The 17363-nt window shown below is 43.1% G+C and overlaps 1 protein-coding gene across 6 annotated transcripts in view; it reads right to left on the bottom strand.

Annotated features, from left to right (window-relative positions):
* DNAAF11 (dynein axonemal assembly factor 11) overlaps window positions 1-17363 on the bottom strand; it is a 77589-nt gene that overhangs the window by 16161 nt on the left and 44065 nt on the right. For all 6 annotated transcript variants that reach the window (XM_027063886.2, XM_053208195.1, XM_053208193.1 and 3 more), the window contains 2 exons: window positions 15328-15397; window positions 14283-14378 (listed from right to left, as the gene is read on the bottom strand). In XM_027063886.2, the coding sequence (XP_026919687.2) occupies window positions 14283-14378; window positions 15328-15397 (166 nt within the window). The remainder of the gene's footprint in view (window positions 1-14282; window positions 14379-15327; window positions 15398-17363) is intronic.

Raw genomic sequence — 17363 nt, 5'->3', positions numbered from 1 at the left:
TTTTTAACAAGCTCTCTCCAGGTGATTCTATGGATTGGGGGAGTCTTGAAAACAGTCTTGCTGATCCCCCAGCTTCGAGGCTTTTCCGGATGCCATTCAGTTACACAAGCACATTTACGGGACGTGCGATGGAAAGCCATTGGTGGGTTTTAAGCGTGAGCATATAATGATCTGACTTACGTTTTAAAAAGGTCACTGTGGCTTTTGTATGGGGAAGGAATCAAAAGGTGGAAAGGACAGAAGCAGGGAAACAGGGAGGGGCCTGTATGAGATGGTCCAGCTGGGAGATGGTATTAGCCCGCACACGGCTGAGGTGGGGAGACAGGTAAGTAACTGAATTCAGCGTATGTTCGGGCGGTAGTGCTGACGACGTGTAAGGGTAAGAGGTAGGCCAAGGATGCCTTCTAACCTTCGACTTGGACAATTGAGCCTACGATGATGCCATTTTCTAGGACAGGGAAGACCGTGGGAGGAGCAGGTCTGCAGAAAGCAATTATGGGTTCATTTGGCCATTTGAAATCAGTCCGGCGGATTTACGCTTTCAGGCGGCTTTTGAGTTGGCAGGTGCATATAAAATGTCTTTGATTCTAAAGCCTATACAGTTTGCTAATATTTAAAGCTTTTATTTTCCAATTAATAACTCTAGTTTGTATTTCCTATGAGGTTGAACAGCACTTGGGGACAGCATTTTGAATTTCCCAATTGTAGTTAGTGGTTTACTCTGTATTTTATGCTTAATATTATTTCTAGGGACTAGTAATTAAATATAATTTCTGTAATTTTCTCTTTTGGAAATGAGAATAAGCTTTTTGGAGGGTTTTGTCTATTATGAACTTTTCAAATTATCTTAATTATATTGCTCAAATAATAAATGGTCTTACTCTTCATTGATCATATTTATCAAAGACAGAAATGGGTCATAAATCTTCTAGTAGAGCTGACTGCTTATCTGTCCTTATGTTTATAAGACCCTGGGCTTTCTACACTTAAATAATGTACAATCAATGAATATAAGGCCATGAGTTGCATTTTTATTTTATATAATACTTTTATTACTATAGAATAACTCTTATTCCATTTTATGCTTCTTTGCTTTAAATTGTCATGTCTGATACTTATTTTGCCATAAGTACTCTAAATTTTGCTTGCATTCACTTCATATAGTTTTGTCCATTCTTTTGTTTACGTATCTCCCAGGTCTTTGAGTTTCAGGAGTGTTCTTTTGAGCTGGATAGCATAATGGATTTTACATCTGTTACTTTCTTACCAATATTCTGATTTTGTGTCTCCCTCCTGGTGTTTTTCCACTCCTAACTGTATTGACTTTTGTTTACATTTATTTTCTGTAATGCTTTGTAATTCACACATTTTAATTTAATTCCACTCATTTTCCCTGAGAATATTTATATTAAATTTCAACATGAACACGGTGCACTGAGAAGACCTAAATGTGAGAGCTGAAAACATAAACATCCTAGAACAAAACGCAGGCAGTAACTTCTCTGCATTGGTCGTAGCAACACTTTTCTAGATAGGTCTCTTATCCAGAAAACAAAAATAATCTTGGGACTACATCAAAATAAAAAGCTTTTGCACAGTGAGGGAAGCCATCAACAAAACTCAAATACAACCTATGGGATGGGAGACGACATTTACAAATGATATACCCAGTAAGGGGTTAATACGCCCCCAAAACAAGAAGCTCATACAGCTCAACACCAAAAAAACCAACAGTGTGATTAAAAAATGGGCAGAGAGGGGTGAAAGGGTGGGCCTACGCCGGCTGACTCCATCTTGTTCTGTGTCCTTCACCTTGACCACACCTCCCCTTGAGTAATCCCCGCCCCCCTCACCTGCCTAACAGGACTCGGACCCTTCCCCAGCCAATCGGCTGAGGCCACAGCCATTACCTCACCAACTGCCCCTAGGCCCCAATAAAACCTTTGTCCTTTTGAAACTCACTCTCTCTCCCCAGGATCTCACTGCTGCGTCGGGTGCAGGTAGGGGATTGAGCTCGAGCTAGCTCGAATAAAGGCTCTTTTGCTTTTACATCGGACTCGGCTCCTTGGCAGTATTTGGGGATCACGAATTCTGGGCATAACAAGGGGTGCCTGGGTGCTCAGTCGGTTAAGCATCCTATTCTTGATTTCTGCTCAGGTCATGATCTCACAGTCATGAGATAGAGCCCCATGTCAGGTTCTGCACTGGGTGTGGGGCTTGCATAAGATTCTCTCTCTCTCCCTCTCTCTCTCTCTCTCTCTCTCTCTCTCTCTGAAAAAAATACATGGGCACAGAACCTGAATAGACATTCCATATAGACATGAAAAGATGCTCAACATCACTGATCCTCAGGGAAATACAAATCAAAACCACAATGAGATAACACCTCACACCTATCAGAACGGCTAAAATCAAGAAGATAAGAAACAATTGTTGGCGAGGATGGCAAGGAGAAAAAAGAGCCCTCCTCTTTTTTGTCAGTTGCAGGAATGCAAACTGACATTGTCACTTTGGAAAACAGTATGGAGATTCCTCAAAAAATTAAAAATGGAAATGCCATATGATCCAATAATTTCACTATTGGGTATTTACCCAGGGAAAATGAAAACACTAACTCGCAAAGATATATGCACACCTATGTTCACTGCAGCATTGTTTACAATAGCCAAGATATGGAAGCAACGTAAGTGTCCATCAATAGAGGAATGGTTAAGGAAATATGGTGTATATGCACAATGGAATATTACACAGGCATAAAAAAGATGAGATCAGGCCATTGAGACAACATGGATAAGCCTGGAGGGTATAATTCTAAGGGAAATAAGTTAGACCGAGAAAGACAAATACCATATGATTCCACTCGTAAGTAGAATCTAAAAAAAAAAAAGCAAATGAATAAACAGACGAAAAGCTGAAATAGACCTATGAATCCCAAGAACAAACTTATGGTTGTCAGAGGGAAGCAGGGTGGGGGATTGGAAAAATTGGTGAAGGGGAGAAGGAGGTACAAGCTTCCAATTTTGGGAAAAGGCACAGCACAGGAAATACAGTCAATGATACTATCATAGTGATGTAACACGACAGACGGTAGCCACAGCTGTGGTGAACACAGCACAATGTACAAACTTGTCCAGCTTGAGTATAGTTAGCCCTGAAACTAACTATACTCAAATAAAATTTAAAAAGTTAACGGTATGTATTTGGTGGTTGCGAAAGTGTTCATATGTTTGTTCTCCCCACTCCCAGTTTCCCTGTTTTCATGTTTTAATCTAAGTTTTAAAAATCATACAACTCTCTTATATCTTCTTCACTACTTCTTCCAAGGAAAATAACTTTCTGACTCATTTTGAAACTTTACTCAAAACAAGGACAACTATTCCTATAAGACTACTGAAGTAGTTGAGGAGGGGGATGGTGGCTCAGTAGCAGGGCATTAATGGTGGGGGGGACCTGGGGACTGGGAATGAGAAGCCCTCCTTTGGTTTTCAATGCAAGCCAAATAGCAGGAGGTATTACAGATTCGATCCTAATTCTACACGAAGATATCCCTACACGAAGGTATCCCCTATTAGGGGAACCTAATGCAGCACAAGTCTTACTTTTTCTTTGCATTTCCAAGAACCTACCAGAGCACACAATAGGTGATCATTAAAATATATGGAATGGCTAGGTGGATGGTAGGATAGGTGGATGGATGGGTGGATGGATGGGTGGATGGATGGATGGATAGATGGATGGATGGGTGGGGGGGTGGATGGATGGATGGATGGATGGAAGGATGGATGGATGGGGGTGTGGATGGATGGGTGGGTGGATGGACGGATGGGTGGGTGGATGGATGGGGTGGACGGATGGGTGGATGGATGGATGGATAGATGGATGGGTGGGGGGGTGGACGGATGGGTGGGTAGATGGATGGATGGATGGGTGGATGGGTGGGTGGACGGATGGGTGGATGGATGGACGGATGGGTGGGTGGATGGACGGATGGATGGATGGAAGGATGGATGGATGGGGGTGTGGATGGATGGGTGGGTGGATGGACGGATGGGTGGGTGGATGGATGGATGGATAGATGGATGGATGGGTGGGGGGGTGGATGGACGGATGGATGGATGGAAGGATGGATGGATGGGGGTGTGGATGGATGGGTGGGTGGATGGACGGATGGGTGGGTGGATGGATGGATGGATAGATGGATGGGTGGGGGGGTGGACGGATGGGTGGGTGGGTGGACGGATGGGTGGGTGGATGGATGGATGGATGGATGGGTGGATGGGTGGGTGGACGGATGGGTGGATGGATGGACGGATGGGTGGGTGGATGGACGGATGGATGGATGGAAGGATGGATGGATGGGGGTGTGGATGGATGGGTGGGTGGATAGATGGATGGGTGGGTGGATGGATGGATGGATAGATGGATGGATGGGTGGGGGGGTGGATGGATGGATGGATGGATGGACGGATGGATGGATGGACGGATGGACGGATGGATGGGTGAATGGATGGAGAGATGGGTGGATGGATGGACGGATGGATGGACGGGTGAATGGATGGAGAGATGGGTGGATGGATGGACGGATGGGTGGACGGATGGGTGAATAGATGGATGGCAACTAATAGGACTTATAGAAAAGACCCCTAGAGATGCCTGTTCTTGTCTCTTTGTCTACAAATGGGGAAGAGGCAGGAGTTCTATGAGAGCTGTGGCTTCATGCATGCTGAGCTCTGCTGGTGCTGGGCCTACCTGGAGGAAGAGGCATGTGGGGAGCCTTGGGAGATCCCATAGGTACAACTATGACACTCATCTCTGAGCCAGTAACATAATTCCAAGTTTAAGCAGAAGGGAAGAGAAGCTACTTAAGAAGAATCTGAGCCTTTTTGAAACTGAGACTTAGGAAGTGAGGGGTGAGGGCAGATCTGGGCCCGCAGGTGGTCACGGTCAGTGAGTGGATTCAACAGGGAGAAGACAGGAAGAACGCCCTAAGAAACCCACATCTTTTTTTTGGTCTCTTCCACAGTAATTCACACAGTGCTTTATTCACACTAAGTGCTTAGTAAATCTTTAATGGATTGACTATTTTAATTGATTAATAATTCATTGATTTTTCTAAAGTTTTTCATAATTTGGCAGGAAGTTTTTGAGTTCTAGCGCCTTACTTCACACATGCTAAATAATTCCCTCATCTGATACAAAAAACTTTCGTATAACTTATTAATGGGTGTAGCATGTCTTTTCTCTACCACCGTTCTACTTAAGCATACACATGGCAGTGTCTTCCCCCATGCCTCATAAGTGATTTCTAAAAATGTCTCATAAAGCTTCCAAACTGCCTAAGTCCATTAAATACCAGCCTGCACTGATGTAAGCCACTTACCTGATCTGGACAGTAGAGTAGTTGAATCAGTTACTGGGTAAACAGGACTCAGCAATAAGGCCCAGCCCTACGCCTGAAATAGACTTATTTTCCACCAATCCTACATCAACTACAGAGGAATTGGGTCAGTCGTAAGTTCTCCACCTTGTTACATGTTTCTGGTGTTTATATTTATTAGTTATCCATAATTCCAGTGTTGAACATTTAAAAATGTGAGGTTCAGAGTCCCGGAAGAGAAAATTATTAATATAAAACTTCAGAATCTATATAATTTTTAATTTGCCTCTGGCATTAGAGGAAGTTTACATTAATCCAAATTCATTGTTGATATTTTAATAATTTCATTCTTTCTTAACTGTGCCCTGATTGACTTTGCTAAGAGAAGCATGTATTTCACTGAGTCTAATGAAAAAGATTTCTTTAAAGAAAACAAAATGTTTTTTCTATTTAAAGAAAGGTCATTAACCCACAATATTAGAAAATATATAAATTACCATAGGAATGTTATTTAAAAATCTTTGAACAGATAAAAATACCTACATAAATTAAACATTTTTGAAGTATATTCCATCTCAAACAAGTACATACCTGGCAGCAAAAAAAATTTAAATTTTAGAAAAAATGATCAGAAAAATAAGAAAGATAGAAATATTGGCTATGATCCCAAAGACACCCAAGTAGTCTGAGGAAAATTTTAGAAGGTGCAATTACTGACATTTATATGTAAAATCAATATGACAGTTGCAGAAGACAGCTACATGGCTTTGAAATAAAAGTAGAATAAATCTAACTATCAAACAGTTCCTCCAAAATTCTTTTATACTTGTTAATGCAATCTTATCTGACAGATCCCCCTGGATGATCATCTCCGCACAACAGCCTAAAATTGAAGACGGTATTTTATTAAGTTAGGGCAAACATCAAGGATGATAATGATGCTTCAAAAGCAAAGACAATATCCTTTTACAGTCTTGCAAGAGATAGTCTCCGTGGCAGATATCCTCCATGGACCTGGAAAAGTTCATGGTTTTTCTTGCCAGCAGCAGTTTGGAATTGCTGGGGTGTTTATATCATCCCCTTCCCCCCGCCCCCACCATAGGTTCTCAGGGTCGGTTTATTACTCTTCCAGTTTCTTCTCCGCTTAGGCGGAGCTATCCTGAGGTGTTCTGCAATATCTCCTAGAGCTTTCCCCCTGGGGTAGCTAGCTTCATAGAGCGCTCTCTGCTGGCTACCTTCCTTTCCTTCCCTACTTCCTGACCAGCAGTCCCTTACCACTCAAGTAAATTGCCGTACTCACATCCCTACACTAGGTTCCTCTTGGGGGAGACCTGAAATTAAAACAGTATTTTACAATCTGTGTCTCACAATTTAATATCTACAATAACTGTGGCTGTCTGAAGGTTCCCGGCCAGAAGGAAGAGCAGCAACCTGGTAGAACCAGATTCCAAAACACTGGTAGTGTTTCAACTGGATCCCATTCATGTCTCTGTGTGCCTAATTTATCTTTGAGTGTGCACTCGATAGTTACTTAAAAACTACCTATAGATGTGTGTGTGTGTGTGTGTGTGTGTGTGTGTGTGTGTGTGTGTATAGTTTAAAATAAAATGGTTGAATGGATAGATAGATATTCACATACATATATATGACCAGGCATGGTACTCACCTGAGACTACCTTCACTCAAGTTCAAGGCTCAGTTAGGGCCATTTTGATAGCCATTGAGACAGGCTGCTAGACCTTCTGAAGGGCTGGCTGGCTGCTTATTCACCTTACTCTTAGGTTACAGTCCATCAGAGTCCCCTCTCAAAGCGGGTATGGTTTACCAGAGTCTCCACCCATAGACTTATGCTTTTTTCTTCTCATCCCTGTGTGGCCACTGAAAGCCATTCCTTCTGCATCAGTGGACAGTAACTGTTCACTGCCATATTCGGTACTGATATTATTCAGGTGTTTCAAATATGCAGCCCACCTTCCTCAGTTTTGTTCAGCGTCATTATTGCTCCTGATGACCTTGCTGGCAATCAGCAGATGATGTAGCTCTCGATGTCATTCAGAGTCATGAGATGAGGTGAGATTCCCGTAGGGAATGAGTATACATAGGGAAGAGAAGGGGTCCCAGAAATGAATGACCGCCACGCCCACTCTCTGAGGCCAGGGTACGAGAAAGAACCAGCAAAGCAGCAGGTAGTGGCAGAGGACATCCAGTGAGCAGGAGGATCCAGTGGCATAGGAAGAGAAGCGAGTAAAAGTGGTGTACATCTAACGCCAAGTAAACAAACATTTACAAATGGAGGGACCGATCGTGGTGTAAAAAGCTTCTGAAAGGGCAAATCAGAAGATGAGGGTTTAGTAACGTGGAGGAAACTGGAGACCTCAAAGAGATGTTTCCACGGAGGGGAGGTGGGGGGTATGAATGCCTAGATGGGGTTGGTTCTTTCTGACGAAAGAACTGAAGCAGCAAAATACAGATGTCCGTTCCATGAGTTCGGCTGCAAGCAGATGATGGCACTACCTAGAAGCAGATGGTTTTATTTTGTACCGGTTCATTTGAAAGAAGGAAGATGTCTTTAGCACGTTTTCTAATACAAGATGCAGAAAGGGGAAATTCAATTCTTCTCTCTAGAGAGAAGAGAAAATTGTCAGAGAGAAAAAAAAGTCTTTCAAGAGCCAGTGGCAATGGGACCCAACACACACACAGAGAGTTTGGATAGATCACAGCCAGGTGGTTGGCCGAGGAGGCCAAACGAGGGAAGACGTGACCGTTGGGGTATGTGGAAAGGACTTTTTTTTGCTTCTGTTTTGTTTCAATGTTAGAAGTTTGAGAAATGAGCTGAGGCTAAGAAATGTTCAGAAAAAGGAGAAGTATGAATGGAACAGGAAAAGCTAGCAAGATGAGCAGGCAGCCGTCACTACAGATCCACTTGAAATTAATAATCAGAGAGTAAAAGTGAGCTTAGGTCGGGTGTATCATACGTATATCCGAGTCGAGGGCAAGTGCCGAGAAATACGTGTCCAACTAATAAAGAGAAGGGAGTCTGAGACTGTGTTTTAGGATCACGGTCTGTGATGTTCACCTTAATGTGTGACCTTCACCTCCAGTGCTCAATATAGCAGACTCCAGCAAGATGTTCACCAACTGAAGCCGTAAATATAATTTGCTGTTCAGTTGAGATAGCAACTTCCTTAATCTCAGTTAATTATTCGGAAAGAACACCCAAAGGAAATCACGAAGTGTATGCTTGGAGTGTTCCTGTAACTTGTCAGTTGAGAATCTAGATGGGAGTTTAATTTAATGACTTGGAGCAAGCTTCTCAGTGAATACAAAATTTCTGTTAAATCTTGTTAAGCTGGACTGTAATGAGATCATATGCCAAATATTCCCAGGCTGATGATGGTAAGATTGTTTATGTACATGTAATTTAGTCTGACCACCCATTTAAGAAAACATTCTGAAGGCCAAGCATAAACTCAGGCAATGTGATGGGAAATAATTCCACATAAAATAGGATTACAATCCTATGTATGGGACCTAAAAATAAACCTCAGTAAATCTGTAGTAGCTCTGGAGAGAAAACCACACGCATACCAAAAAAAAAAGTTCTGAGGGATATAAAATAAGAATAATAAATGGAAAAACATACATTATTAAACATACGGTTTTGGTTATGTAAATATATTAATTCATTCCCATAACAATCTATAGATTCAATAAAATATCAATCATAAAAAATGTTGATTAATAGAGGAAGGGACGTTACCAATTAATAGGACAATATTAGTCACTAGTAACAACGAATAACATGAATTAACAGTAAACAGAAATGCAGTGTGTATTATGTCCCAAGTTCTTCTAACATACAAAAAGCTACATATATTAATTTATATAATCCTCACAATAACATTTTGTGACATGAGTGATTATTAATATCATTTTATGGACAGGGAATCTGAGGCACAGAAGGATTAATAATTTGCCCACGGCCATACAAATGCTGAGTACAATTACCAAGGTTTAACCTGGGTTCTCTGGCTCCAGAGCCCCTTCCTTAATCATTTCCCCTGCTTCTAAACTGCAATGACAACAAAAATCCCAACAGCACTTTTGGAAGCAGAATTAGATAAAACTATTTTAAAGTTAACCTGCATGGAAAAATAATAGGGAAACGGTTGGGGGAGAAAATAATTAAGCAGGAGATTCACGTTCCAATACTAAATGTATTTCATCTATTTTTTAAATTCTTAAAAATTTTTAAGGTTTATTTATTTTTGAGAGAGAGAGAGAGAGAGAGAGAGAGAGAGAGAGAGAGAGAAAACATGAGCGGGGGAGGGGCAGAGAGAGAGGGAGACACAGAATCCGAAGCAGGCTCCAGGCTCCGAGCTGTCAGCACAGAGCCCGACGCGGGGCTCGAACTCACAAACTGTGAGATCATGACCTGAGCTGAAGTCGGGCACTCAACTGATTGGGCCACCTAGGTGCCCCATTAAATGTATTTCAAAGATGCACTTAAGGTATTCACTCATTGAACAAAACTTAACACCTTCTCTTTGTCAGGCTCTGTTCTTGGTGCCAGTGACAGAGTACTACTGATAAGAACAGACAAAAATCCCTGTTCTCATAAATCTTAAATTCTTGTTGAGGGGGATAGACAAAGAAATACACAAATATATAGGCTGTTAGGTCGTGATACAGTCTACGAAGAATATATAGCAGCAAGAGGGATAGTGAATGCTAGGGTAAGGAGGGGATGCTTTCTAGATACAGGGATCAGAAAAGACCCACGGATAGGAAGACACTTGAACAGAAACATGGAAAAGTTGAGAGAGCAAACCATGAGGGTATCTGGGGGAAGAGCATCCCAACAGACCGGACGCTAGGTGCAAGGGTCCTGTGGTAGAAGGCTGTTTGTCCTGTTTGTAAAATAACAGGGAGGCCAACATGGCTGGAATGATCGGAAGGTAAAGTGGTACAAGACGATGTCAGAGGGATAATGGCAGAGGGATGATGTCAGAGGGGGAGGTGGTCAGGACGTTTCGCCTTTAACTCTGAATGGTATGGGAAATGGGACTTGATCTGACTTACATATATTATAAAACCATCATTCTGGCGGCTGTGCTGAAAAAGGAATTACCAACACTTCTCCAAAAAAAAAGACTGAGTTTGATAGAGGACACCCAGGGGCCATGTCCCTTGACTGGATACGTCTAATGTAATAAAAGGCTGCACACACTGGAACTGAGATTCCCTGTACCACGCCCCCAAAACCAAGGCTAGTGAATAAAACAGTGCTAGAACCTAAGGGAAAAAATGCCACTAACCGGTGAACAGGACTGCAAAAAAACTCACGAAACAGAAAGTTTCCTACTCCTCTGCCTGCCATCTGAGCAGTGGATTGCCCGATGCTTCCCTGCCGAGAGAGCTGGAGTACGTCTTCATCCACTACCGCACTCATCAACGGTAGCCAAGACATTGGCCCTTGAAGTCATGGTGGGGAAGGTACAGTAGGGGACGGCATCCTGGGAGACACGGCGCCCACAAGTGAAGTTATAAGACGGTACGTGAAGACAGAGGAATTCTAGCAGCACGCTAGGGATTGTGACGTTTGTATATCAATTACATCTATCCACAGGACACAGACTCAGTGGCGGATGTCGGGAAGCATCTGGTGCTGTAGATGGCAGGAGGGGAAAGCCTCTTGGAATGTGGACCTGAGCTGGGAGGACCCACTGGCATGTCGGCAACAGAAAATTTAGCCATGACCCCTGAGACAGGGAGCAGACTCAATAAAACTTGCCTACAAGCACGCAGTCTGCAAAGATCCAGCCCCATTTAGGAGTAAGAAAAGGGAAAATTATTAATTTGATGTCTAAGACACAATGCTGGAGGAAGGGTCTGATGAGAAATATTATAGCATTTTGTGGATTCGATTACAAATTTTATGTCCTTGGAAATCGTACACACCCTTGAATTTCCACCAATAAACACAATATAATCATCACAACACAGACACAATCAAACAGGTCAGCTCTTTGCAGTATTCTTTACCAATATTATCATAAAAGGGAACCAAATATCACATCTGATCTTCTTTCCATTAATTTAGAGTATCCCAATATTAAAAACTACTAAAGGGCACGTTGGGTATTTCTGGAACTAGGTTATCAATATGTTAAGTAATGACAACACTATTTTGTGAATGAATCAAAATTGTACCTAAGGGTCTACCCGACTTTTACGAGATGCTTTACAATTCCAAGTCGCTGCCTCAGTAATTATAATGCAGCCAGATGCAGTCAATTCCACAGTAAGTTAGAGGCCTGGACATATAAATAGCTCAGTAGTTTGGTACTTCAAGAGTTTCTATGAAGATGTCAATTTTCAGTAATGCATACTTTTAATAGTACGCATAAGTAAAGTCAGGGTTCTGGATTTTTCACTTGTGATGATGTTTAAGAGAAGGGTTTTGTTCTTTGAACTTTATAGTCCTTGCAAATATGTCACTCATGAATGAAAACCAACTATTTTGGGGCAAGAAATTATTTTCCGCAGGTTGTTTTCACTGACTATCTTTCAGTTTGAGGTGTGCAGTTCAGTGATTCGACAATTAAAGTCTTAGAGGAGAACACAGGCAGCAACCCCTTCGACATCAGCCGTAGCAATCTCTTACTAGGTATGTCTCCCGAGGCAAGGGAGACAAAGGCAAAAATAAACTATTGGGACCTCATCGAAATAAAAAGCTTTTGCACACAGAAAGAAATAATCAACAAAACCAAAATTCAACCTACTGAATGGCAAGAATATATTTGCAGATGACATGTCTGATAAAGGGTTAGTATTCCCAAAACACAAAAATCTTATAAAACTGGGGTGCCTACGTGGCTCAGTCAGTCGAGCATCGGGCTCTTGATTTCAGCTCAACTCACGATTTCGCGGTTTGTGGGTCCAAGCCCTGCATCGGGCTCTGCGCTGGTAGTGCAGAGCTTGCTTGGGATTCTCTCACTCTCTCTCTCTCTCTCTCTCTCTCTCTCTCTCTGCCACCCCCCTCACTTGCTCCCTCTCAAAATAAGTAAACTTTAAAAAACTTCCAAAACTCAATACCCCCCAAACAAATAATCCAATTAAAAAATGGGCCGAAGACCTGAACAGACATTTTTTCCAAAGAAAACATCCAGATGGCCAACAGACACATGAAAAGATGCTCAACATCACTGGTCATCAGGGAAATACGAATCAAAACTACAATGAGACATCACTTCACACCTTGTCAGAATGGCTAAAATCAACAACACAGGAAACAACACGTGTTGGTGAGGATGCGGAGAAAGGGGAGCCCTCTTGCACCGTTGGTGGGAATGCAAACTGATTATCTACCTTTTAAAAGTAAAAGACATATAAAGGAATGCTAAGAGGGATTAACTGAATTATAATTTAAAAGAAATAAGAACAGAGATAACGCGCATCAATGTTTGTTGAACATAGTAGTCTAAAACCTTAAAAATAGATACCTCAAAGGAAAAATGTTATTTGTAGTTTATGAGTGAGAGCAAAATAGAACCATTCTGAGTCCCTCTATGTAAATTATCTCATCTTCAATGGCGCTCTTCTAGGATGCTTTTTAATAAGCCACTTTCTATACTTTTCATGTGTCTTTAACATGAAAAATTTCATGTTTCAGTTCGAATGGAAGTTGCAAAAAAAAAAAAAAGAGATTGCTGATCACAGCATCACACACATGTGTAGATCAGAGGACTGAGGTAATTAGGTTATCTCTCAGAGTTCCCTATGGGCTATCCTAATTAGCATACAGGCACTTCCCTAACCGGTCGTAGTTACCAAGGACAATGTGATTCTTACGGCTGTGTTTGTCCTCTTATTGCCCGACAGCACATTGTATTTGCTTTTTTTACTGACTCAGAGCAAAAATACATACTTGATCACCCATAGTTGATCTGTTACAAATCTGGCTATGGGAAAATGAAGGATTAATAAATTATTATCGAAACTTTACTGGTTAATCAAGTTTATTCTCTGGGGCAGACACCCCATCCCCATTGTCCTGTTTTTCCTCAAGACCAGAACCCCATTTGACTGGCTCATCTACTCTGCCCCTTTGAAACCTGAGTGACTAGGGCAAAGCTGACCCCACCCCAGGTCATGGGAGGAGATAATAGTAACCAATATAAAATAATAGAAACCAAACAAAGTACTACTATCCCTTTGGCCAGAGATGGGTTTCATTGCCCAAGGTTAAGTTAATCAAGACTTGCTGGGCTCTTCAGCTAAATCGTCCTGATTAGTCCAGAGGAACTTTTGTTCCAAGGTGACGGGGAGGCTCATCTCTCTGTGTCTGTCCCTGATTCTCCGTTTGTCTATCTTCATGCAAGGGAAGGACAAGAGAGCGTGCTGTCCCCGTGGCTGCGAGTGCTCCTCTCAGGAAGGAAGCGAGTCTGAGGACAAAGCTAACATATTGGAGAGACCCTGACCCTCCCCTGCCCGAGCCCTCCCTACTTTCTCGAGATGAAACACTTCTTTATGGTTAAAAGTACTGATCGCCATGTAATAGATGTGCTCGTGATACCTGTCCCACTTGGAAGGACGAGGGGACTCACACACACCAACCCCACCGCCGCTCTGGCTGCAGAGGTGGGAGGGGGCTGCAGAGCGAGAACAACTGGCCAAGTGGTGACGGGGTGAGGCCCCCCGCCCCCCGCCCCCGGGTCCCAACTGTGCCCCGGTCTCAGCTCTGTTCTCACACATCCTGGTTCTCCTGCCTTAGCTGGGGTGAGTGGATCTTCTGGTTCCCTCAACCAAAAGCAGCCATCATTAGCTTTGATAGGTCAAGTTCCTTCAGGAGCCGACGCGTCCAGGCTGGAAATCGATCCAAGTGACAAGTGACATGGCCTACCTTGGGCATGCAGATCACCAGATGCCCTGTCGTCTGAGATCGCTTAGCAGAGCTGCTGTCCGGCTTCACTTCGGCAGGAAGAACAAGCTGAAATGGCTGACGACAAACAGGAAGTTTGCGTATTACGGGAGAGGGTTACTTCAAGAGGCATTTTCATTACAAATTCAAGATCCACCGTGCCATTTTAAAAACAACGTGCTTAGACTTAGGAAAAAAAGAACCCATGTCCGGGCTATGCTTGATATGCAGGAACTGTTCTACCTGTTTCAATGGACGGTCTAAAGAACAGTCATCGATCACAAACAGCAAAATAGTTATTGGTCCGTTTATGTTAACATGACTAATAATAAAGGGTAAAACTCCTTGTCATGAACTATCAACGTATTTCCATTTTAAAGTCTTTATAGGACTCCTGTGAATGCTCATAATCAGCCAAAAATACTATTTCAAACATTATAAAATTACAATTGCTGTGAATGAAATCATCGACAATTTAAAGCGGGTACATAATTTAAATATAATCTCAAGCATAGGCTACCACATATATAACCATCTACTCAGCTTTGGAACAGTACTAACACAACAGAAATAAGTTAAAAATAATAATTTTATGGAGCTGCACCGTGGCTGGTCAACAACCATTCCCACCGTATACCATTCCCATTGTATAAAATCATGTGTCCAGGGGCGCCTGGGTGGCTCAGTTAGTTAAGCATCCGACTTCGGCTCAGGTCATAATTTCATGGTTTGTGGGTTCGAGCCCCACAGCAGGCTCTGTGCGGACAGTTCGGAGACTAGAGCCTGCTTTGGATTCTGTGTCTCCCTCTCTCTATGCCCGTCCCCTGCTCGTGCTCAGTCTCTCTCTCTAAACTAAATAAATATCAAGAAAAATTGTTAAAAACGTTTAAAAATCATGTGTCTAAAAAGTAGCTCTCTGGGCTTCTTTTTTCCTATTTTCATATTACTCTCACAATTTTTGAGGCAACCTAGCTGAGTTGTAGACTTAGCTTTTGAAATTGTTAACAGTCGACTGCATTATACTTACCTTCCCTTTGACCATGACCCGTACGTAAGTTGGTTGCACATCTACATCGATTAAAGAGGTGTCCATATACCTTCAAAATCAAACATGTCCAATCTTAGAATTTTCACAAACATTAAGCTTAAAGAAGTGCAAATAAAAACTAACATTTAAAGAACCGTGTTAGGGGCGCCTGGGTGGCTCAGTCGGTTGGGCGTCCGACTTCAGTTCAGGTCATGATCTCACGGTTTGTGGGTTTGAGCCCCGTGTCGGGCTCTGTGCTGACAGCTCAGAGCCTGGAGCCTGCTTCTGATTCTGTGTCTCCTTCTCTCTCTGCCCCCCGCCCCCCACTTGTGCTCTGTCTCTCAAAAATAAATAAATGTAAAAAAAAAAATTTTAAAGAACCGTGTTAAATGAAAGAGAGGTTTACAATTTCCATGCTGAACAGGTCTTAAGAAGTTTGTCTTACGTTAATCCCTAAACCAAAGGAAATTCAATATATCAGCAATTTCATTTTTAGAGCCACAAGTACACTTGGCATTGATTGCCCCTCACCTAAAAATATCTGCGGCCTGAAAACACGAGAGGTTTGCAAAGAAAAAAAACAACCAAAAAACAAAAAACAAAAACAGCTTGCCAGGTTCTTTCATGAATATTTTATTTTAAGCCCTTAAGACTGACATGAATAGCCAGGGATGTTGAGCCTACTACGAGTGGGGCCTGCAGACCCCCACTCCCTCTTCCTTAGCTGCTCTCTGTCCCCACAGCTGTTCTGCAGCTGCCACAATGCCACCCCCCCACCCCCGCAAGACTGGCTTTGCTTCTCTCTGCCAAGCTACCTCCTGCTGATTAAGCAACGCCTTCCATCTATGGCAGGGACCCCAGGATCGGCTGGTAATTGTTCTCCTTGGCTTTATGAACAAATCAAAGATTCAGGCTTCATCTCGCTTATGTAGACAAACGATTATACGTATAATTGGACATTTAAAAACATTGTGTTGGGCGCCTCGGTGGCTCAGTCGGTCGGATGTCTGACTCGGGCTCAGGTCAAGAGCTCACGGTTTGTGAGCTCAAGCCCCACGTCGAGTTTGTTGCTATAAGTGTGGATCTTCTGTCTCCCTCTCTCTCTCTCTCCCTGCCCCTCCCCTGCTCACGCTCTGTCTCTCAAAGATAAGTAATCATTAGAAAAATACTGATTGTGAACTTTAGCGAATGCAGTGAGGATTCAGAAATCACAAACATTAAGGAGAACACCAGGGCCGCAGGCACAGGCCTGGGTCACACAGACGGTGAGGAATTGACCCCACCCCCTCTTCCTCTGTTACCTTGGACGACATTCCTTAACCCCTCCCCGCCTGTTTCCTCACCTGGAAAATAAGGATGGGGAGTGCCCCGCCCCCTAAGATCGCAGTCAAGACCCAGGCATAGCGCCTAGTCCGGAGCTGGCGCTGACAAAGCATCATGCTTGTAATAATAAAAATAAAAATTCTCGTGACAATACCAAGGCTGGGCAAGGTCTCCCCAAACCTCGTTGAATATCTACCACGCTAACGGATCACATCTTCTCGTTCACGCGTGGGGCCTCCTAAAGCGTTCATCTGCCCCTCCCTACGAGGTCCTCGCGTGCTGTTCGCCTCTGCCCAAGACCACCTTCTGCTGGTCCTCTGCAAAGCCCACCACTTCTCATCCTGCAATCGTCAGCGCTCAGTCCAGCAGCTTCCCTGAGCATCCCCTATACACGGACCACCGGACTGCAGGACCCCCGGGCGCCACCCCCGGACTCTGGCCCTTCCTGTGCAGCACCCTGACTTATTAGACGCCTGCCTGTTTACTTCTGGCTCCCCCACGGGGCCGTAAGCTCTAGGACAGCAGAGACTGTCTTTGGAATGTGCCAGTGACAGCCTCCCGTCCCCGTTACATAGGAGGTGTTCTACTGATATTTCTGGATAGAGAGAAAGAATATACGGACGAACGAATGAACGAGCACATGGACGAACGAACGAACGAATGAATGAATTTAACTTTCAGAGACACGTCCATGCGCCAATGAAGATCACAAG

This window comes from Acinonyx jubatus, chromosome F2 (assembly GCF_027475565.1).
Source record: "Acinonyx jubatus isolate Ajub_Pintada_27869175 chromosome F2, VMU_Ajub_asm_v1.0, whole genome shotgun sequence".
NCBI lineage: Eukaryota > Metazoa > Chordata > Mammalia > Carnivora > Felidae > Acinonyx > Acinonyx jubatus.
This window is presented reverse-complemented; position numbering and strand designations above follow the sequence as displayed.